This window comes from Anas acuta, chromosome 2, assembly GCF_963932015.1.
Source record: "Anas acuta chromosome 2, bAnaAcu1.1, whole genome shotgun sequence".
Classification (NCBI taxonomy): domain Eukaryota; kingdom Metazoa; phylum Chordata; class Aves; order Anseriformes; family Anatidae; genus Anas; species Anas acuta.
The window spans coordinates 70066466-70090324 of record NC_088980.1 but is presented as its reverse complement, the minus strand read 5'-3'; the positions used below and the strand labels follow the sequence as shown (position 1 = coordinate 70090324).

The 23859-nt window shown below is 39.4% G+C and overlaps 1 protein-coding gene across 1 annotated transcript in view; it reads right to left on the bottom strand.

The window, feature by feature from the left end:
• Nucleotides 1–511: 511 nt before the first annotated feature.
• Nucleotides 512–23859, bottom strand: part of LYRM4 (LYR motif containing 4) — a 91046-nt gene continuing 67698 nt past the window's right edge. Inside the window, exon 3 of the mRNA XM_068670810.1 lies at nucleotides 512–878. Coding sequence (XP_068526911.1) covers nucleotides 816–878 — 63 coding nt within the window. The 3' untranslated portion in view covers nucleotides 512–815. The remainder of the gene's footprint in view (nucleotides 879–23859) is intronic.

Sequence of the window (23859 nt, the reverse complement as noted above, 5' to 3'; positions counted from 1 at the left end):
TTTTCATAGGTATTTTTTTTTTTTTCTACTGAATCCAGGAATTTTGTTAAAAAGGGAAATCTTGCATGAAGTGATTTGGTACTTTATGCTAATAGCTTTACCTCAAAAAAAAAAAAGAAAAAGAAAAGGAGTCAGTGGTGAAAATATATTTTAGAGCTCTCAAGCTGCAAGTCTTACATTCTGTCATATACAATACTACCTATTCCTTGTTGCAGCTAAGGTGAGACACATTGTTAACTCTTGTTAACTCATTGTTAACTCTCAAACTGAAGAAACAAGTGCAACTTTTCTGTCAACTCCTGAAATATCAAGGAATGTTCTTGCTCTGTTCATACCATACGGTTTTAATATTTAAAATGAACTATGTATTTACTGATTTAATTCAGATGCTGTACATTTTTAAATGAAATAGGATAAGTAAGAATTTACTCTTAGTAACTGAATGAAGGGTTTTAAATCTAACATATCTTTCGTACAAAATGAGAGAAAAGGTCAGCAGCAGGAGAACGTATCCAGTTACAGGTAGTTTAATGAACTTTTATTGCCAAATTAGGACAGGAACTATTTTATCACATAGGACATACAAGCAAACAGATTTCAAGACTACCTTACATGCTATTGTAAATCACAGCAATACATTTTAGAATGTGTGAAACATAAGAAAATAGCACTTTGGTTGCCAAAAACTGAGTCTCTCAGACATTTCTTCTGCTGAACAGAAAAGCTCAGACATGCAGTGACGTTATGCATCTGTATGTGGCACTGTAAGATGCTGAAGATGGTCCAGTGTTGCTTCAGGATCAGTCTTCTCATAGCTATGTGTTTCCTGGACTCTCGATAACCAATTTCTGCGTGGAATACAGTTGGCCAATAGTAACCTGAAATCAAATCAAAATATTAGAAAAAAAGGAAAGTAAACATATATAATTTTAATTTAAACTTCACAAAGGAGATTAAAAACTAACCATGAAGTGAGTAGCCCATGTATTATGCTTTTTCATAATGACATTTTCCTATAAGCATTTTTTCTAAATAATATTTTTCATTGCCCTAGGCCTTAAGAAAAATAATGAATATGTAAAATAGCTGCATATATAAGATCTTGAAATAATGACGTTGAGGGATACTGCTCAAAGGCACACATTAACATTAGAAATCACTACAGAAGAAAAGCATACAGCCTGCATATTCAGAAAAATGAAAAGAAGGATAAAATAAAAAAACTAACAAAAAAAGATATTATCAGCAGGTATTTCTGATTACGCCTTTGGGTGGAGAGCCTAGATATAAATTGCATGGTAGGGTCCTGTTTTCCAGCTCATTTGGAACCCCGATTTCTTTGCCTCACAAATGGTGAAAAGTTACCTGTACAGTTAGTTCAGCAGGAACATTTTACACATGCTGGGACTGACCACAAGAGGTTATTCACACTTCATGTATTTGTGTTTTCCAGTGAGATGAGGAAATGAAAAATAACAAAAATGCAACACTGATGTTGTTTTGATTCCTCCTGTCCTTTTCTAGCCTGCATTGTAACATTGGTAAATTGTAGCTAGCAACAACAGCAGTCACACACAGCTCTTTGCTCAGCAGTTGAGATATGGAAGGAAGAAGTTTCACGCAAGTAGGCTAATGTAAGGAGAAGACAACATTTATTTTAAAAGTATAAAATTTGGAGTTGAATTTTTAATACTGATTATGCCATTTCTTGCCCCTAACTCTCTCCCCAAGGCCTGGGTACACAGCAGCTCTGTGTCCTTTCCACTGAAAATGTTATATTTAATTAAGGAAGTAGGACAAAAAAGGCAGGTGCTTAATTACATGAAGCAGAATACATGTAGCAGAACTTAATACTACACTAACTTTACTTTCTCTCAAAATAGAAAAAAATACTGAAATATTTTTTTCAGCATTTTTCATTTCCTATGTTTGAGGGGAAAAAATCCTAGCAGCTCTTGAATTTTCTCATATATGCCCACGCTCACATAAATGTAGATAATATTGCCTTTTAGGAAATGAGCTATTTAATCTTGATTAACAGCCTTGTCTGAAACATGTAACACATTGATTTTAATCTTGAAATATTCATTAGGAGGGAGCACGTATCAGCCATTCTTAAAGGAACAGCAGTTCTCCTTGCCAGCAAATAATCCACTCTTCAGGCACTCAGAGCTAAGTCAGTAACAGCATACGGGCAATTCTGATTATTTCTGAAATTCCTTATGCTGTATGCTGCGTAGTGAGCATTTAAAACAAAGGCCACACATAACCGTGTCATGTGTTACCAACAGAAATTTTAAGCTGTCACCAAGCGTCACCAAACGGAACTCGCTGCTTCGGGGCTACGCGGCAGGCTATATATACTTCACTTGCTGCCTTACCACAAACCACGCTGGAGTGCTTGATTTTTGTCCTCTGTGTGTTTTGGACCCCAAAGAATCTTTACACCTTTCCCACACAGCGCAGCAAGTTTAAAGGGAGGCTCAGGGAGATTACAGAAATGCTGAAACCTGAATTGCCATTTTTTCTCCACCCACCAGGGAGAGGGATGAGGCTGAGTACGTGACTTCTCAGTCAGTCACACTCAGCCAGGGCACGTGGCTTTGTAGGAGAAAGATGAAAGCTGCTGTTTTTTCTCTCCTCGTGCCAAGAGGCGGTATTATGTACCGCTGTACCCTTTGACTTGAACACAATAAAGTCACAGATGTGTGTGTTGAGCTGTTTCCTTAACAAACCACAGGTTTGCACACATTTCAGAGTGTACAGCCAGTAACGCTGTGACTTTGCTACTCTGCTGCAGCTGACATGCTCTATTGCCTCACTTCCAGAAGCTATTCCATAACATTTTAAGCTGAACTTTGAAACTTAATTTTTTTCTTTTTTTAAACCGCTGGCCTCAAATTTCTTAAATTATGATCAAGCTTTTTGCTGTTTCCCATGCACTTCAGACAAAACAAATATATGTTCCATTTATAGCTGTTGAAAAATTCGCGTCTATAAACATCAACTGCATCAGCAGAAAGACGGCAGCAGTACTGACACACGGACATTCATTAACTCTCTGAATCGAAATAACATTCCAAGCACGCCCTCACAGAAGTTAAGTCTAAAGGAAGCTTTCAAACAGCAAGCATCACCGGGATCATTCTCCCAAAGCTTTCAAAGAGTTAAGTAGCTATCAGTGTTCTTACCTCACCATGCATGCGCATTTAGTTTATACACAGCATGCCATTTACTCTTCTGGCAGATGGCTGGAAGCCAGCACAGAGGTCAGTGTCACAGCATTTTCATTAATCACAGGAAACTGTTGTGGAAAAAGGGTCTAGCATTTGCTCGGCAACCTTGTTGCCCATAATTTTATTTACCTCTGTAAGGTAATGGTGCAATTTGATTCCGCAGGAAAGAATGCACGATAAAGAACCACTCTGTCATCAGGAAGAGACAATCAATAGAAGTATAAAGCTGCTTTTCAGATCTTACTGAATGACTTCTATGTCAGGATGAGTCTGTACTTGATGATTCAATTCTGTCTGCAGAATTCTCTACTTTAAAAATAAGCACGACGCGTCCAGGTCTCAAAACCTGACCATTTATCCTTGTTTAAAGTTTTAGTATTATTCTATACAGTCCTTTTTTCTCTTGTGGATGTGAGAAAGTTAATCTTGCCTTCCACCTGAACTCAGGACAAGCCATGTTTTCAGAAGGAAATTTGTCAGCGGACATAAGCAAGGCAACAAATGGGGAAAAAGAAGTTACTGAACAGTCAGCACTGATTCATCCTGTAGCACAGCTGTTCTCTGCTTCTTGTTTGGTGTTTGCGCATTCACTTACAAACAAGTGCTTTCCCTTGCTCGTGGCTGGCAGCAGTGACCCCAGGAAGAAATTAAACTATTTCATGCCATCTTCCATGGCCAGCTCTGCCATACCGCTACATCGGGTCTGAGCCCCACAGGCTGCCCTCCTGTCTGACAAAGCCAGGGGCTTAGATATTGCAGACCCACTGCCACCGCTTGCTATGTACCGATGGGATCTTCTTCAGCTTTTAAAGGTATGTGGCACATCTGGTGGCACAAAGATTTTCGTTTGCTGCTCAGAGCTGAGCGAGAAGGGACTGCTTAATATTTTTGCAGCTCTGAAAACAAGGTGACCAGGTTTTAATTTTTTTTTTTTTCTGATTTGCCTCAGTCCTGTTAGAGGGCATGGTTCTGCTCTGAAAAGTACGGTGGCATCTTTCCTTGACAGCTCTGTCTATATTAAAAACGTCTGTCCACTTTAATAGCCAGCACCACATTTTGTCCTCCTTAGGGCAAAAGTGGCCAGGTGCATATTTTTTCCCCATGTAATTGACAGAAACATAATTGAGTGGTAAATAAACTGTGAGTACTAACAAATCCCGCTGAGCCAGCAGAACAAGATATTTCTTCTCATTGTCCCCAAACTACTCATCGTTATCTTCCTGCCAAACCTAACAGCCTCCCAGCCACTAGCTAGCTGCTTGCGTCAGCTGTCACTGACAAATTTCAATCAGAAAGCCCTAAAACCACTCAGGGAATTTGCTACGGAGCAGATCTGAGCATGGGTAACATCCAACAGGAAGAGGCAGCGTACAGCCATGGTGTACAGCCATGCGGGGGGCTCTGAAGAAGGATGGCCACAGCATCAGGAAACAAATTCAGAGTCAAAACAACAAGAAATCTGGTTTATAATCTCTTAGTAGGACTGACACCTAAGAACGGAAAATACCAATTTAGGTCTCAAACCTTGACAGCATCTTAGCACCTTGCACAGCTGGATGTTGACATACCTTGACTGAGTTTCCCAGCACACAGAAAACACCATCCTCCTAATTGCAATCACGTACGCTTTCATGTAAATTAATGCAATATGACTACAGACACTTACAATGGTATTTTTTACCGTCCCTTTCTAAGCAAAATCAACATAAGATTTGTATGGGAAGCAAACAGAGTGCTCAATGGAGCAAAAGATAAAGTATTTTCTTCTAATGATGTTTTGGATGTTTGTTAATCTCTCTGCTTGCAGCATAATTAAGTTCCAAATCTCCCCATAGAAACTTTATTTTCTATTGTGTGTTTGTTTAAACCAACTGTTAATCAAGTGATGAGACGGTGCCCAGAGAAACTACCCTTGCATGCTTCCCATATGGTTTGCCTTCTCTGTCCCTTCTATGCATCACCCCATTTGTAAAAACAAACAAAAAAATTAACAGGATTTATTTAATAACTCTCCCTCATTTAAAAAGTTTCCGAAGTAATCTCTCAGGAGCAATATTCTGCCCACAAAGGCAAACCGGCCCCAGGTTTTCACACCCTTTATTTTGTGTGATAGACAAAACCAGGAGCAGCCTAACAGGAGATGGCAACAACACTCTTGCTCTGCGTAGAATCGTGTTATCGGTAAAGACAAGGTCTGTACACGTGAAAGTGCCACCACAGCACAGGAATGTGAAAACATCATAAGCAAGCAATTCCTTTAGCTCTCAATTATTTAAAAATCAATTTCCCGAGAGAGTCATTATGGAAGCAGTAAAAAAACATTTATTATTTTTTTTAAAGAAACGTAGATGATAACTAAAGTTAATGTACCACAGATGGGTTTGCATATTAAACACATTTATATATATATGTATATATATATATATATATAGGCTATTTCATATATGTGTACATACACACGTACACACGCATATGTATAAAACAATCTCCACATAAACATAGCAATTTTCTCTCGTTTGTTTCACATTTGCTTGTAGGGAAGAAATAGTTCCTTTACTACAGCCAGGAATCACACCAGCGTTTTCATGGTTATTAGGGAAAGAAAGAAAGTCCTGTTTATTAATGTACCTATATCATGCACACACATGTTAAATCAGCTTGGTTCATCTTGTTGCACCTGAGAAGTTGACAGGTTTATCTTACAGGCACACTGATGAACCTCAGCAAGGAAGAAAAGCCACTGACGACTCCACTGTCATACTACATATACTGCTGGTGATCCTGGCCTCTAACACCATACGAAGAACTCGTCCTTTCCTGTTTTCTTGCAGCACAATTATAAAATGTGTATTAAGTGAATACTGACAAGAACAGAAATGTATGAGAATAATGATTATTTGTAAGAGCCAGACGGTGTTGTAAGTTGTTTACCTACTATCTTATCTGTTGGACAATGTCTACCTATTTGCAATCCTATTGCAAATGTCAGTAAGTGGATATTATTGTAATTACAAAGAATTATCTTTTTTTTTTCCATGCCTGAAATCAGATGTTATGCACAACACACTTTATCATAAATATTTTCCATATTAACTAAAGACATTTTAATGGCTTTTATATAAATATAGACAGTAATTTCTGATGACTTTGTAATGCAATAATAAATACACCAATGTGGCTCATAGTAATTAAACCCAAACAGCAAACCAAAACCTCATCAATAACTGTTCAGTGCTTTACCAAATCTTTGTGTTGATGTTAAATGCTGTAGCAGCCTACTTATTTATTTTTGCTTAGGAAAGAGTGATGAAAAAACTGCATTTGGCTCCTTAAAGACAGTTTAAACACAGGTTCTTTACAGCTCAGTTCTTCTGAGCTGGAATCAGTATAGAATAAATTATATGATGTTGGAGACATTTCTTTTCATTTTCAGTGATTCCACTTGTTCCAGGAATGGGAAAGAAAGCGAAAGGAAGCATGGTGCTAAGAAGTTAGAGATGTTGTATATTCTGCTTTTGCCTGTGTTTTACAAGTGCTGTTTTCTTTGTTCCTTTGAGCCAAAACATCTTCTACAGCCAGTGCTACATGAAGCTTTTGAAAAGGCAGGAAAATAACTACCATTTGTTCAATTTTCAATAAAGAAGGCATGAAGTAAACTATCTAACAGGCAAGAATTTCTCTGGAAGTTATTTCTCTTCATATTGATAAATTACGTAGTTTTGCTAGAACCATAAGCACAATTGGCAGGATTTTATTCAGCCCATCACACATAATATTTATTTAGTGCTTTTATTAATCTGTTCTGGGGGTCCCCCTAAAGAGATACTTTTCAGCAGAGAATCATATCTAATCCAGCAGTGATTAACACAAAATACTGTGGGCATACGTACATATGTACACAGAAGTGTATGATGAACTACAGTTGCAAGGTACTCTTCTTTTTAGATGCTATTTCTTACTAAAAAGAGGATTTATTATTATTTTTATATATATATATTTTTTTATAAATTACACAGACCTGCTACTATCCTTACGAGACAAAGTGGACATGACAGACATGGCCTTTGCTCCAAATAGCTACACACTTAATATAGCTTGAAATAACAAGTAAGGGTCCTAAAAAGAAAGGAAAACATTGGAATGACAAGTAGGCAAGATCATGTGCTCCTTCAGTAAAGTCACACTGTTTCACTTCTCTTATTTCCTCCAAGCCTCTTGGCCTGCAGGAAAAGTGAAGGTGACAGGCAAAATGCCATCTTAAAAGCACGTGGGGCAATACCACAGGTGGCAGGAGCAGCGGCCAGCTGCAAAGGGGTAAGAAAAGGGGGAAGAGGCATCCCTCTACTGCTGCAAAGGTGACCCTCTATGGATTGCAGAGTGGGTCACAGGAGTGCAAGCAGCAACTGAGCTGGGGCTGAAACAGCCAGGTGCAAGTTTGAGACAACATGCACCCAAGGAAGAAACAGATCTGCACACTGACCTGGAGATAGCTTGCTGACCCTGAAAGATCTCTGCTTGCTTTCCACGTACTGGCAATCGCTGGGCACACACCTCTCCTCTTCCTATTTGTTGCCTGCTATCATACTTCAGCATCTTGCCTTATCTCTCTTGTTTATATGTGAAACCTCCACCTCCACAGAGAAGATCAAACTCTCCAGAAAGCTAAGTGCAGAAGCAGCAGCTTTTCTAGAGTCAGTGCCATGTGGATAAGGGGAAGAAACTTAATATAGCCTGAGTTCTTCTGAACATAGCATGCAGAACAGAAAACTCACTTGGCTAAGATACTGAGTGTGGCAAGACAAGGTATACAAAACATTGGTACTTGAAAATACAGAGAGCTAGACAAAGACCTGGATAACACTGAGTGTGGGGTAACAGGTACTCTGGCAATGCTGACACATTTGGTATGGAAATGCCCGAGCCATACACAGAGAATCCTGTGTTTTATAGCAGCTGCATAAGCAAAATTAGCCAAAGTCAGTGGGAGTGCCTGCCGTACTTTTCTGATTAGTATCATACAACAGCCACTTTATCAAAATACATATTTTGCACTATATCCAGTAAAATACTGTATTTTTTTAATGGCCTTTGAGTCACAAGAATGTTTAAAAAATACATTTTTATCTCCTATTGGTGCTTTATTTTGGGAGGTGAAAGACACAGTAATGCTGCTGAATTTTTACATGAATGTGGATCAGCCACAGTTTAATTATTTGCTGCTTATTATTGTCATGCGTGTCTGCTTCAAGACTTCATACTGTCCTCACTTAACTTGTTGGTGCTGGTTACAGGATGGCACCAGGTACACTGCATTTTGTAAAGCTGACAGATGCTTTAGTACCTTTTCAAAGTCTTTCAACATTTTGAAAAAAAAAAAAAGAAAAAGTCAATCCTATACCCGACACACTTTCCCAAGACCTAAGGCACATAAAACCCCTTTTTCTGCCCTTCAAGAAAACTAAAGCTTTGATAAAACCAAGAATTAAACTCATTTTTACAAAACAAACAACTTACTTTAATATTCCCACATCTTTCTCTGCACTGATGCTACCTTACACATACCTCAGACATAGCTACTGAGCTTATCTGTGTGCACATTCAAACGATATAATTAAACTTGAAAGAGCTGAATTTATCTTTAGAAAATATAGTCCTATTTCCAAGATAAATTTTCTGTTGGATGCTTTGGATTTAATCTCTATCTTCACACAGAAAGTAGCACCTCATCTATTTAAATATTTACTTGTCAAGTCCCTATTGCTGAGGCTAATCCAGCACTTAGCTGATCTGTAAATGTATTAGGAAAGGAATAAGAGCTTTTATTTTTCTGCATTAACACGACTTCCTTTTTTGGCAAAATTCTAACATATTACTAAACTACAGTCATCTGTTCCTGACAGAATCACAAAGATAATTTCCTTGTTTATCTGACTCTCTCTGATGGAAGATATCCAAAGTTTTTTTTTTTTTTTTTTTTTTTTCTTGTTCAGCTGTTATTTGCATTTTAGTACCTCCAAATTCAAATCCCACACCTGAATGTGACCTGCACTTCAAAGAGGTTTTTTTTTTAAATGGAAGAGTTACAATGGAAGCTGTATAAAGCACACAACTTCCTGGCTTCCATATCCTCAGGGGACCAGAAGTGATTCCTCTAGCTCTTGGGAATCAACGACTTCAGCATTTGGAAATTCAGCTGGAAAAAGCATTGTCTGGACCATCTCAACTCTTCAACCCCCTGAGCAGGGAACAGATGATAAGTATGTTGATATTTTAGGGCTAAGGATGGATTTGCCAAATTTCAGCTGAGATTTGTGACTGTGTGTTACCACTGTATAAAGACTGTAGCATGGACAACCTGAGACAAATTCTCAGGTTTGGTTCAGTTTCCAAACACCTGAGACAAAAAAATGTCATTAGGCAGCCTCAGCAGAGGCTGTAGTTGCAAAGTTGCAAACTCCATCACTCCAGAAGATGCTGCAGGTGAAAGTGTGGAGACTGCAGTCTTCCTGCACCTTTCACCACCCAGCACCAGGCATACCTGGGGCAGGAGTCACCCTCCCTGCCTCCAGTGCGGAGGTGAACAGCTCTCAGCACCACACAGGGCTGGAGCCAATCTTGAGCAGGCTCAGATTTTGGCCAGTGTCCTCTCATCAAATCACTCTTCAGTGGGCAAGCTCGCATGCAACTTGCTTGTTGAATGTGTCCTGTACACAAATGAGTTAATTTCCCACTGCTCCTCAGCCCAGCCCTTTTCACAAACATTAAAAAGAATTAACGAGGGAGAAAATAATTATTTGCAAACCCTCCAGCTCTTGAGCAGAAGATATCTATGTTTGTGTGGATAAAGGGCGTATCTTACATTTACTTGTTTAATTGGAATAAACTACAGCAGCACTATTTTATTTATTTATTTTTTGGCCAAGATAAATTACTGCGTTTAGCACAGCTGGTAAAAGCTAATTCTGTACACACAGTTCTTTTCACTAGTGTGGGTGGCAAAACATTTTCAGCAACTGGCTTAATTAGTTCTTCCTTCTTTGCAATAGCACAGGACACTTAACAGGAAAAAAGATAAAAAGATTTAATAGAATACGTGGTATAAAATAATCATGTTTGCTCTTCTGGTTTTGCCAGATCTCCCTTACTCAGTGTCACGCCATGCAGAGGCTCGCCCTGGTATTTCTCAGCAGCGATAACAATTAGCAGCGAGAGGCTAGCGGTTATGCCAAATATAGCCCGGGAACAACCTCTCCTCTTCTGCACAGGACACATTCGAGCATTCCTCAAACAAAACACGCTGGCCAAAAGCAAGCAGCACAGCAACGGGAGCGCCACAGAGGGCTTTCCCCTCTGCAGGGCTGCCATACGGCCTGTGGGTGGATTATTGGGGAACGACTGGGAAGCCCGCGCTGCGAAGGAGACGAGCTGCCGAGCACAACCTTCCCGACAGGGATCATTTGTATGACAGAGCCCAAGGTGGGTGCCAAGCACAATCATTTCAGCTTCACTGCTCCCAGTGTACAGCACGCCAGCCGGCAGCCACAACCCAGAAGAAGCCTGAACACCCCCAGCACAGGCACGGACCCCTCCATCCATCCCATATCAGCTGGAGAAGCACCAGGGGGGCTCTTCCAACAGCACAGACACGGAGCGCCTACGTCCCACAGCTGCCAGCAAGATACAGCCCCCCCCAGATAATAACTGGGGCTGGCAAGATACATTTGACCTCCCGAATGCCAGAGGGAGAGAAGGGAAAAGGCCAGAAAGGGCAGAGGAATCTGTATTTACCTTCATTATATGCCATTTAGGAAGCAGCCAGGACTATTTTTTCTGGCTGTTTTGTCTAGAATGACTCTGGAGTTACACTACAGCGAGTAACAAGCCCATTTAAAAACCAGTCCAAAGAATTACAAGCCATTAGAAATATTTATCCTTGTCCTCACTAGATTGAAGAAAGGCAGGAGTATGAAACATTTCTCTTATGAAAAACTGAATGTGGAGGGGGAAAGACAAATTAAAATTGAAGGGCTGTTTTAGTAAGACAAAATAACCAATTAGTGAGGAAAACTTTGAAGATATCTTCAAGAAAAGCAAGTAATCGAACTACAGATAACATTGTTTTCCCATATTTACTGTTCCTTTTTTTTTTTTTTCAGGGGATTATTTTTACATATGCCTATTCGTTTCTTTTGGCAGCAAGCAGAAGATGATGGAGGGCTACTCCATAGATAGCATCAGGCAGACTGATTAGGAACAAGAACCCATCAAAACTTCTTGTAACTGCTGACAGCTCATTTATGAGCAGTCTGATACTGAGAAAATTTTCTAATACATACCTCTCTATAAAAGCTGTTAGAAAGACTATGAAGCTTTGGTCCTTGGAAGTTTGTTGCTAAACTTTGAAGAGATTGTTCAAAAACACTTCAGGAAAAAACAAAACAAAACAAAGCAACGAAACAATAACAGACGATTAAGGGGGAATACATTGAATCTAGAATTTTGTCAGTGGAAAATTCCATCCAAAATAATTTCTGACATGACACTTCTCATTTTTTCTATCTTGACAGGTTACATATTTCTTAGTATTCATGTCTGTATGAAAACATTGAACCAAAAGGGGAAACTAACTGACTACAGACAGAAAAAGCTACTATGCGGGATATAGACAGGAAGCTGAGATCCCTTCAGTGCCTTGAAGTACTAATCATCTCAGAGCTACTTTTAACAAAAGGAGAGTAAGATTAACTGGCAAGAGATTAGAAATGATTATTTAATATATGCAATGAATTTTGTTCTTTAACATACACACATTACAAAAAAAAAAAATCCTGTTCATTCTGTGCCAGATTATTTATTTTGCCATTTTAAAATACCATATAGAAAAGAACCCCCCTTTGGGGAAAAAACACAGGAAAGTGAGCCAGTAGATGGCATTGTGGCACTTCAAAAGACATTTCAGAAAATCCCACTTAAAAAAATGCAAGCCTAAATCCCACTTAAAAAAATGCAAGCCTAAGTACTGTGTTTAACCACTTACTGCTTAACCATTGTAGTATCTTGCTCCTGCTCAATGCTACACATGCTCAACTGAATAAACAAAACCACACCATGTAGCTGCACTGTCATATTAGCCCTGAAACAAATCTCCTCTGCTCTGGTTCCCAAATCCAATTAGCTCCGTATGCTAGAGTTACAATCCTAGATTTGAAAAGATGATCCTTATTTGATGGCTAATGCCCCATGAGCCATGGCCATCAAGGGGATACCAGAAAGGATGCTTTTAGTTGACAAGTATTTTCTAAAAGGCAGTCACATACAAGATCTTACACATCAATGCAGATGATATCACACAAAAATCCACTGCAGAAAAATTATTTTTAGGGCCTAATATCCTTCCGGAGTATCTTAAGAACACTCCCATTTTCTTTCAATTAAACTGGTGATACGCTCTCACAGCTATGGAGGAGAAGACTGTGGCATTAAGGACCTCACTTTCTTGTGTAACGCACCAATTTTCCGATCTGCTAAAACCACAACAAAATTGAAACCATCTTGAAGCATTAGATGTACAGAAAAAAAATCAGCAATTTACTTTAAGACTTATACGACACACAGAAAACCTTATTTCAACTTGTGGTTAGCAGTTTGTCTGCTCACTACTTTATGGACAAATCTGCTTTCTCTGGACCTGCTCTTAGCAGGGCTTGGGCCAGAGACCTCTGCAGGCCACTTCCAATCTTACATACGGATGCCTGAGGCTTACGTATAGATGTCCCTCCTGACAATTCATGTTTAAGACAAGGTCTGGTTTCACTGTGGTATTTGACTTGTATCCTTGTATAATAACAAGAATTCAAGACAGTGTAACCAAATCTGCCTAGCTTAGGGCCTCTAACTTAATTCAATAGTGTTCTGCAAGTGACGAATTTTCAGACTTCCTCCATGTCCCTTCCAGACTAAATTAAAGTAGTCTAGTTTTCCTGAAGGAGAATTTCCCCTTCAACTCTGCATTTTCTGATCGGCTAATATATGAATTATAAAACAATCAAGCAACGGAAACCTCATCAACAAATTAAAAGAACAACTCAAATCTTTTTGACAATTTAGTGTGTATGTACAGACACATCAGGTTCATTTGACCAAAGCAATTTTTGTATGTGGAAATCCCCCTCTTTGAAATTTAAGTAGCTTTTAAAAACACAGAAGAATATGAGAAAAATCCCTCTGTGAAGCTAGTATTATTGTGAATGTTTAAATAGTATACATTAATGAATCCCTCCCTTCCCAAACAGAGGGGTCAGGTTGGACTGGAGCACCCAGCCGGGAGGACAGTGTGACAGTTCTTTCCTCTCACCATCACAGACAGAAGTGGTCCCATCTGTAGAGGCAGACAGCAAACGTTGCAATTCCCAAAGCACTTTGAAGAGGAAAGAATGGTGGAGAAGGGAATGCAAGCACTGCTGTTCTAGGTGGGTTCAGAGCTTTTTCCAATATGTTGTCCCCAACACTGGTCATCAGCAGGTCCTCTGAGAGAGGCAGCACGAACATGGCAAGTATACATTTATCTTTCTTCTGGAATGCCTCCCCTGCTTCCAGCGACCACAACTTCTTGGCAACTTCCTGTCCACGTAGCTGCACTCATACCATCGTGATAAAAGGCTCGATTAATTTGTCTCACCCGTGTTTGAACCCATCCACATGCTGGCCTCCTCAGCATGCTGTGGCAATGAGTTCTAGGATATAAACTGTGCACTCCTGTTGAACTCTCAAACTTGAAGGCTACTCATTTTGCCGTAGAACTTGTAATAATGTCACTCTATTTTTACTTTCTTCATGCTGCTCAGCAAGATTATCCTCTTGGGAGAGCTTTCAAGCTTCCTCACGGAGATACCTTCCTTTATGCATAACTACCCAGGAAGGAGGACAGAAGCCTATGGAAGGGCTATTCAACCAGCTAACACATGTGTGGCCAGGAGCAGTGAAAGCAGGACTAATGAGTGGCATCAATCCCAGACAAGCTGCAAGAGCACCTTGACATCTGCAACCAATCTGACAGTAAAAACTGGTTCATCCAGGGAAAGGCTGCCTGAATGACTGCTCTTACTATTATCAATGCACATCTTGCAGGATTGTTGGGAAAGCAAAAGAAAGTCCTCATGACAATGGAGGGAAAAGTGCACTGAGGCTCGCCTCTTCTCAAAAGCAAACACAACAGCACTAGCTACTTCGCTGCCAGGGATAGGTCTGCAGAAGGGACTCCTTAAGAACAGAGCACAACAAAATTTAGGAGTGATGTTCAGAGTGTCCAGCTGCACCTACTTACCTCAGTCTGGTTCAGAAAGTCGCTTGTGCCAGGGTGGACCTTTGGAATAAATAAAGCATGACCTTACATGGTGACCTCCAGTGTTTGGTGGCTAACAGGAAAAGGAAAGCATTCTTCCCCTCTCTTATTTATGATATATATTTGGTCTTGTATCCTGTGAAGCTCAGGGCTGAGGACTGCCGTAAAACCAGTAGGAAGATGATACTGGGTCACCTGATGGTTTTGAGTTCCAGAAAGTTCATTTCTACCTTAAAATTAGTACACACCTGTCTGGCCTGGACCTAAATGTGACTTGAAGAGGACACTACTAGGTGTTAATGAGAAAAGAAACTTAGTTCTTTTCCTGTGTTCGTCAGTTATCCCTTGCTGTGAGAGATCTTGATGAGGAAGGCAGTCTGACTCTTTTAAGAAAGACAGCTTTTTTGCCAGCAAGTCCTGTCTGTTTTGCCCTTGCAACTGGATCTATGGAAACTGATTTCCTCCCAACCACATCGAGTGCTTGAACTTTTTGCCCTTTGGCATACTTTACTTGTAAGCATCAAGTCTTCTTGTATGGCCACCACTTCAACAGCATTAGAGTTGGAGCACGTGTGAAAGCACTCATACTCTGATCATGTCATGTGGTTTTCTCAACCCATTCAGCAGCTCGTGGTGTAATGGCCAGACCCTGCCAACCAATTCCAGCTGTGCCCAGTACTGGTTTTAGAGAATTTTAGCTAACCCCAAAAGATAAGACTATTTTTTTAGGATGTCTGTTGCTTCAAAATTCACATTGTGAACAATCTGTATAAATTACTGTTGAAAAATCTTAAATTAGCTTGGTGCTGATTCACCGAAGCTGAGGCCATTGTTTAATCTAGCACCAGAGGGGATTTTCTGAGACAATGTAAAAATGGTAACAACTGTGGTTGTGCCACAGGCTTTCACTGCTCTTCCAGGCCAAAATTATAGTCAGAACAAAAATATCTGCCCTTACTTGCACAGATGCTGGGAAAATTTGTGGTACAATTCACATCAAAGCTGTCTGTACAATTTTCCCCTACTGTTCCCACCACTTGCAGGGCTGGTAACTATTTGTGAAACAACAGCTTCCTAACCCATACCCAGCAACAACCACACAACATCTGCACCATGTGTAGAGCTCAGTCTTATGGTTCCCTGAGGTTGGAGGCTTCCCACTGACAGCATCTGTCCAGAAGGAAACGCAGATGGCCACCTTCTCTGGACTTTTCTGCCCACCTGACCTCGTGCTCTTTACACCAGTCACCTGGGCAGATTTAAGGCAGGTTGACAAAACCCCTTGGGTAAATTAAAGAGTTAATTATGTGACAATACTTCTTGGTCCTAAACATTGGGTTAATTGGTGGGGATCTGTTTATAGTTTCATTATAAGACCAAATCATCAGAGAATGTATTACCCTCAGGATACTACATTTGCTAATTCGCTGTATAATTCTAGGGTCAATTGACAACTTCTTGACATTCCTAAGATCAGTTCGACAGATTTTCCAGGCACTCCAACACTGCCTACAGCAATTCTAAGCCAGATACAATAATATCTACTGCCCACAAATAAAAAGAAAAAGCTCTCAGCTCAGCAAGAATTATGGTTCTTGAAAAAATAAAATAATAAAGAATCCTACAAGTTGGTGCATAGGATCTTCTGTACAAATCGGCATTTAAAGACTAATGTTTCTCACCTTGCTGCAAGCTCACAATCCAATCAATAGACACATTCACATATATCAACAAGGAAAAAAATACAAATAACAGCCAGAAGTAGAGGATGCTTAACCCTAGGATGCCTTCCAATTAGGAATTTCTTTAAACTGCAAGCATCCAAGTCAAATTTAACTAATAAGTTAAAATTTTATTATTTTGATTTTTGAGCATTTACATTCTCACCTCTGTAAACTCATTCTTTAACTGCATACTCAGTTATAGACAACTTCTTTCAAGTGGTATTTCACTTCATTCACTTCATTTCCTCAAGCCTGGTAGGGTTTTATGGTTACACCGTCTGCATTTCTGCTGGCAATAACTTCTGAAGCTGCCAACTCACTTTTACAACAGAGTAAAGATATTAAGTTCTCACAAGTTCCTAAAGATACTAGGAACTACCTACATGAGAAACCCAAATTAATAGCTTCTCTGGAGGAAAGGTAACAGCGTCAAGTGCAGTTCTTCCTGGTTAGGCATCAGAGAATCAAGTTTGGAAGACAGAGGTTGTAAAATGCTTCAGCTACAGTGTAAGCTAACACAAGACCTCTTAAGGTCTTGTAAGAGAATCATGATAACTGAGCCATGAGACCCAACAACATAGACAAGCAGATTTCATAAACTGAAATGTTCACAGTCTCTTTTTAAACTTCAGACCCTGGTGCAGTGACTGTGTACTTCCTCCCCACCCCCCATTACTGGCCCCCACTTTCAAGTGCCAGCTAATATCACCTTCTGCTCGACACAGGACAAGATCCACACATGGCAGCCTCAAACAGAGGTCACTCACCCCCTGCAAAGTCCTCTTGTAGCTTGTCCCATGTTCTGAAGCATGGTAAACACCCACCCTTCTCCCTAAGTTTAGATACAAGCTCTTCAGCATCTGTAAATAGGAAGCACCCAGCACAGGAGCTGAACTTGCAGTGTTGGTGTTACAGGACGTAAGATTGATTTCTTTCAGTCACAGAGGAAAATGTTAAGTTGTTAAAGGACATTGTAAGAGATGGAATAAAACTACAGCCTGCCTGAGTTAGAAAACATGCAAGTGTTAGAAAACTCCATGTGCCAACCGAGGAAGTTGCTCTTTCAAACAAGAATGATAAATACCATACTTGCATCAAAAGATATTTTTCCTTTCAACTTCCAACTAGACAATAACAACTTACAATACCATTTGAGGGAGAAGCTTTCTCAGGAAATACACTGGAAACTCATTTATTGTTTTCTGTTGCTCAAATGATCCTTGACACAGTTCCTCTCCAGATCTTTCTGCCTGCTGCCCACCCAACTCTGACACTTTGGTTCTACAAGGAAGCCAAGTCTCCTTTCGGCACCAAGGGCATGAGGAACTACATGGACATAGCAACTCTTTAAGCATTGGTCTAGCTATAAAAAAAAAAAAAAGCATAGAGAGAGACTCTGAGCAGATACACTATTTGCCTTGGTCCAAGTCAGATTACTGAGTGTTACACTTCAAACCTGAGAAGTGAATACATTTATTTTGAGTATTTCTCTTCTACTCTCCTTTACAGAAACATGCAGCCTCTTTACATGATGCAGGCTGAAGTAACCCTGCTGAAGAGGCATCACTTGTATGTAAGGGAGCTTGAGCAGTTTATTCATGCAAGAAACCTGTTTTCTCTGAGGATGGGGGGAACCAGTCCAGAAGGAAGCTCTGACAGGGAACACTAGGTCCTTGAGCAGGGGGTCCTAAAGCAAAAATCAGTCAAACGTGTAGAATAAAATGGTGCTCTACAATGTCTAGTGTCCCAGTTTCATGGTATGGGAACCGGGGGAACAAAGTCATCCTGAGATGACTGCACATCGTCACTTACAGGCCTGTTCAGCAACACCCACTGACAAGGCCAGAAGCCAGCAGCAGCAGCGTGCCACAGTGAATGCAAACAAATAAAACAAGGCATGGCTCAGTGTCAGACAAGAAGAAACCATCTTTTGAGGGGTAAAATTATACTGGCAAAGACTGATGTAAAATGAAGATGATCCATTATTTTCATAAGTGGCAGGAACTTTCTGTCTATTCCGAAACAAAGTAAGGCCCTTTGAAGTCAGATACCACTTATCGCTAAGTTAAATGCTAGGAAGGAAAATACTATAGATGAGCACCCAGAACATTAACACACTGCACTTCCTTTTACATCCGAATGGCCATCTTTCTACTGTTAAAAAGTTGATGTTCTCAGCATTTAGGGTGTTATGCTTCTGCTGTGAAAAATATAAGAGGGAAGGTCCGCGGCCTTTTGGACTCTGTGCCAATAATGCCAGTCAATATTAGCACGTAAGTTTTTAATGATTCACTATACCGTTTGATTATCCGCTCCTCAAAACCACCTTAATTAGCAGAAATATTGATTTTACACTGTTCAAGCCTAACAAGCTTAAGAAATACGAGCTGAAAAAACTAGTACTGAATAATAATAATAAAATAATAAACTGATATAGTAATAAAATTGTAACAAAAAGAAAGCGTCTTTCTGGATATAAACTGAGCAGCAGTGGATAACATTTTAAGTCATTTTAGTTTGCATCCTGCTGAGGCTATCATTTATACAGTGCTGCCTTGCCAAGCAAGTCACCAAGTGCTCCTTGAGACGACATGGTTGCACTGCTGTCACACTGTACTGTCTGGTTCAAAATATTCTCCCTGAAGTATAATAGAGTCACAGCACAAAGCAAATGGTGCCAAAGGTCTAGCTGACAATCTTTTTTTTTTTTTTTTTTTTTTTATCAAGGAGAAAAGCCACTTGGTCCAAACCCAGATTTTAAAAAGAATGACAGAAAGTTCGTGTTAATTCATTCAGCAATTTTCTTTTCCTCACATATTTTTATCTATTAAAACAAACATTCTCCTTCTCTCTGCAAGAAATTCTGAGCACCTTTTCAGTCTTCAAAACCATGGCATATTTGAAGTAAATGGACACGTTTTAAAATAGAAAAAAGAAATCTTCATAACTAACTCAACTAGATAGACTTTGAAGTCTGAAGGGACAAGTGAATAAGTCAGCCTCACCTTCAGTTTTAAGCATTGCCAGTGATTCCCGAAATAAACTTGTGACAATTTTTGCTATAGAACTTCCACTTTTTCAAATTCTCCATTTGCACAAATGTAGTTGAAATAAAACAGTAGCCTTCTTCCATAATAAAAGATTAAACGCTTTCATTAGATGCCCAGAAAGACAATTTAGTTGAAGAACCTTGTAATTTCCTATGTCTTAATAATAAAGAATAATAATTTCCTATGTCTTAATAATAAATAAATTCCCCCCTTTTCTTTAAAGGGCCAACCTACAGTAGGACGGTACTCACAGACAAGGAGGGTGCAAACAGTTTTTAAGTAAAAAGAACACATTTTAATCCATTCTTCCCTGACAGTAAATGTATCTTTCAGAAAAGATAAAAAGCATGTCTTAGCCTTATGCAAAGAGCCAAAGTAAATAACTAAATCCTGGCTAATATTTGACGGTTGCTGCCTTATGGAAACACAGAGGTTTGCAAGGATAGCAGCAGAATGATTAAACTGTAAAACAGTATGTCAGCTGTTGAAGAGATTAAAAACCAACAGTCTGTATAACAGCAACAAGAACAAAGACGAACAGGGGAACAGCAAGTGGTGGTGGTAGCATCTGCAACACCAGAAGTGTGTGTCTAAAACATGCCTGAGTTCTTACTTCAGCTTCTGAGTATCACTGCTAAGGTTGAGCCCATTTAACAAATTCTGCCTGAACGTAAGTTTGGCAGCTGACCAGTTGGAGTCATATGCAGAATGTAACACAAGCAGGACGGCACCTCAGGCCAGAGCGTACACCAACACATTTCCTTCCTGTTTGCAAGGACCAAGGCTCCAGATTTTGACTAGAAAAATGCATCATAGAAACAACTGGTGGAATAGGCCATGGAAGGTATTAAAACCCTCTCATGGATGTATATGTGAAAAACATGGTCTAAGGAAATTTTCTTATTGCTGCCAGAGCTCATTCAGTTCTACCTATGTTAGAAAAGCTGTTCTAGGTCCTAACACAAAAAGTATACCAGCAGTTCACCCCCAGCTTAAGTACCACCCACGCTAAATGACAATTCATGAAAAACTGTACAGAATGTCAGCATCAGTCAAGAGCCAATACTCTTTGAGCTAATACACCCTGTTATCAACAACAGGCAGCTGAGAGAATGGCAGCTCATTTTTGGATTCCAGGCTAGACTGGGTACAACTGCAGTCACCCTGTGGGCTTCACAGGAACAGTGGTTAGCGACTTGTTGCAAGCACATAATGATGTAACAGCTCATGCTTTCAACAAGCTATTTCAAAGTTTTTATTTTCTTCACTTTTTTTTTTTTTTTTGTCTTTAGCTATGCTCTCATTTTCCTTTCACTGACTTTACTGAGAAGATTAATGATGAAAATGAGATCTTTTGGAACTTGCTTCTGTATACGAATTGTACCTTCAGAGTTCATCTAGGCAATGGAGTCACTAAGGCTGCTTAAAAAGCTCCTAATTGCTGTATTTCAATGAATGCAATGTGTTGCTTGAACTGATCTTCACCTAATTTACCAGTAAAACGTTTACTTCTGTTCCTTAATTACTAGAATTTACCAACACATTCAGGTAAAGCCAGACAGGTAGATGCATGGGCTTAATGAGGTGGCAAATAATGCAAACAGAAATAAAGTATTACCTGTTTAAAAACTATCAGGTAAATAGATTTGTATAAAGCAGAGGTATAGGTCATACTCAATACAATTTTAACAACTGAAATGGATTGGTGCTTATTCCTACCTGTTACTACAGCCTCAAGTTCTCACTTCTTAGTGTTCTATACCTGCTTCAGCACTGCAAACTTGTAATTTGAAATGTATATTTATTTATGTGACTGCACATTTCATTGTAGGTACTTCAAACCATTTTGCCAAATGGATCTGTTAAATTTCACAAGTTTTCTGTGATGTAATGCAGTATACTAACTTTCCAGCAGTCAGGTCCACTTGACATTGAGAAGAATGTTGTCAGCATTCGCAAGCTACTTTCAGTTTCTGCTGATCAAATGCATGTTACTGTCTCTGAGTCAGGATACACAGGGCAAACTGATACAATTTGAGAAAAGTGAACCAGAGGACCCAAAGAGCACACAAACAAAGGTGAAATGTTACTAATTTGTCTAAAATATTAATTACCAATTGTAACTCCTGTCCATACACATTTTTCTGTTGAAATAAGTTCATGGTCAAAAGGGAGCAAGAGAACAAGGTAGAGGTTAATTTCTAACATGTATGGTGATTTACAATCAATCAAGGACAGTGATTTGGTCAGGTCGCTATTCCCTTGTCATTGTCCTGTTATTGAGAATTGTAAGGTGGCATATATTTAGGGGATCTTTTAAGAATGCCAGCAAGAAGCTTCCTAAACGGTATTGTCTTGCAACCACAGAACAACTTAGAAATGTCCTCTTGTAGTTAACTATGACTGCAATAACAAACACAAAGGTCTTGCAAAAACAAACACCAAGTAAAAATTGCTGTTGGAATCTGCAGGAAGGACAATGCTTAGATGTGGACGTTACAGGCACAATGTCCTGGCAGATCGCATTTACCCATGAAAGAGGTTAAAACACGCAAAACAAAACTAACATCTTCAGATGTCTCAAGACTTGAAGCATGGACCCTGAGTTATACACCTACACTAGCAGTTAGGACTTCCCAAATTCTGAAAATTTCAAGTTTCTGTAGAAGACAAGACGCTGTGGAAGAACAATGGCAGAGACTGTGCACATAAAGGGAAATGATCTAACTCACCAAGTTCTCCAAACTGCAACTATTAGAGGATAATATCTGGAGGACATCAAGTGGGGAAATTAATGCATTTGGTATGAGAAATCTCTGGCCTCTCAAAGCATACATTGTTCCAAATACCATCATCACAGGTGAGCAGGTAGGTGTCTAATGACTAGATTATCTTGCATGCTCAAGTTCTTAGGCATGAGACCAATGGTTCACAAACAATTCAGAGGCCAAGTAGAACTTTTGTTACTATTTACCATAAAAACCAAAATCTGCTTCTCTCAGTGATAACGTACTGATACAATCATTTGGCAGTCTCTCAGGTACCAGCTGACTGCCACAGAAGTGAGCACAAGTGCGTTACTTTCCCTACAGCCTCTGGTGTTCAGGTGTGGTCAGGCCAACAGGCAGTGGAAGAAACCCCTGCTGCCTCCCTCCACGGTTCTTGTAGTGCCAGCTCACTGCATGGAGCAAGAAACTTTGGGTATCAGGAAAAACACACTGGAGGACAAGGAAACATGGAGTGTTTCATACTTCTGGTTTACTGAATCCTTTTGTGGTTTGCTGTTACCCAGCACCAATCCAAATTGTAATGAAGTTGATATACAGCTATTCAGCCATAAAATCAAAACTGACGACATGAAAACATATACTAAAGACACAGATGTGGAAATGAAAGGAAAATTATAATTAACTGGTCTACACTGACTGGGAATACACCTCCTTGCTCCCAGCCTCCTTGTGGTGAATGATATTAAATCTCACTCTCTTCAGCAAACCATAACTTAATATATCACTTTTAACTGTTATGTTTTGTAAGTCAAATGCATGACAAATGTTGGTGGCCTGCAATCTAGAAGCACTTTATTATGTTAAACGAAACAAAATAAAGTCCACCCTGCAAAATACTAGTATTTTATACCAAACATATTACAGATAATTTCACATCAATAAATACAATAATCTTCTTAACCTTTAAAAATAACATTTTCTACTAGATGATCATAAAAACATTTGTTAGTGCCTGTCGTGGTTTACTTATAATTGCTACAACGTAGGCGTCCTTGTACCACAGACAGGAAAAAATACAAGTTTCACAAGCTAGAGCAGAAGAAAAGAAAATGTAAGGGTTCTCACTCCATTAGGTCCCCTCACCTTACTGACTTCTCTACGGCCATGAAATGGTTGCTGCGGAAAGGTATATATGTTGTTCTCATGCTGCTCACAACCTAAATCGTAGAACATTATCACCTATTTACTTTAAGTTCTTACATATTTTAATTAACTAACTGCAAGCAGGTTACTTCAACACACAACTCAAATTCTCTGTGCTATTTTCCTGGTGCATTTTCTAAATAAACATACAGTGTCCTGGGTGTCCTGGAAAGGATAAGTAAAGAATAAGCAAATAGCTCGCCTTCATTTTTTAAATTAATTAATAAAAATAAAATGAAATTCTCAAATTAGAACAGAACTTAGGCAGGTCTAAACTGACATTTTCTGCAGCAGAAATATTGCCTAAGCCCTTTCAGAACTTGCTTGCATGCCAGAGAAAATATTTTCATTTCATTGAACTTGCTAGGCAACTCACCAACGTAAAGTATATGGTAAAAATCCTCTCTAGCAATATCAAGCCTGGAATATTTATTAAAAACACTTGCAATCCATGAAAACAAATACTAATTCTGCACATATTCAAACTATGAACTCCACTTTGTGTATTAAATAGCACAACAGAACCTCATCTAAAACAGATTTTCATATTGGAGGGGAAGAGGTGGTGGTGAGTGG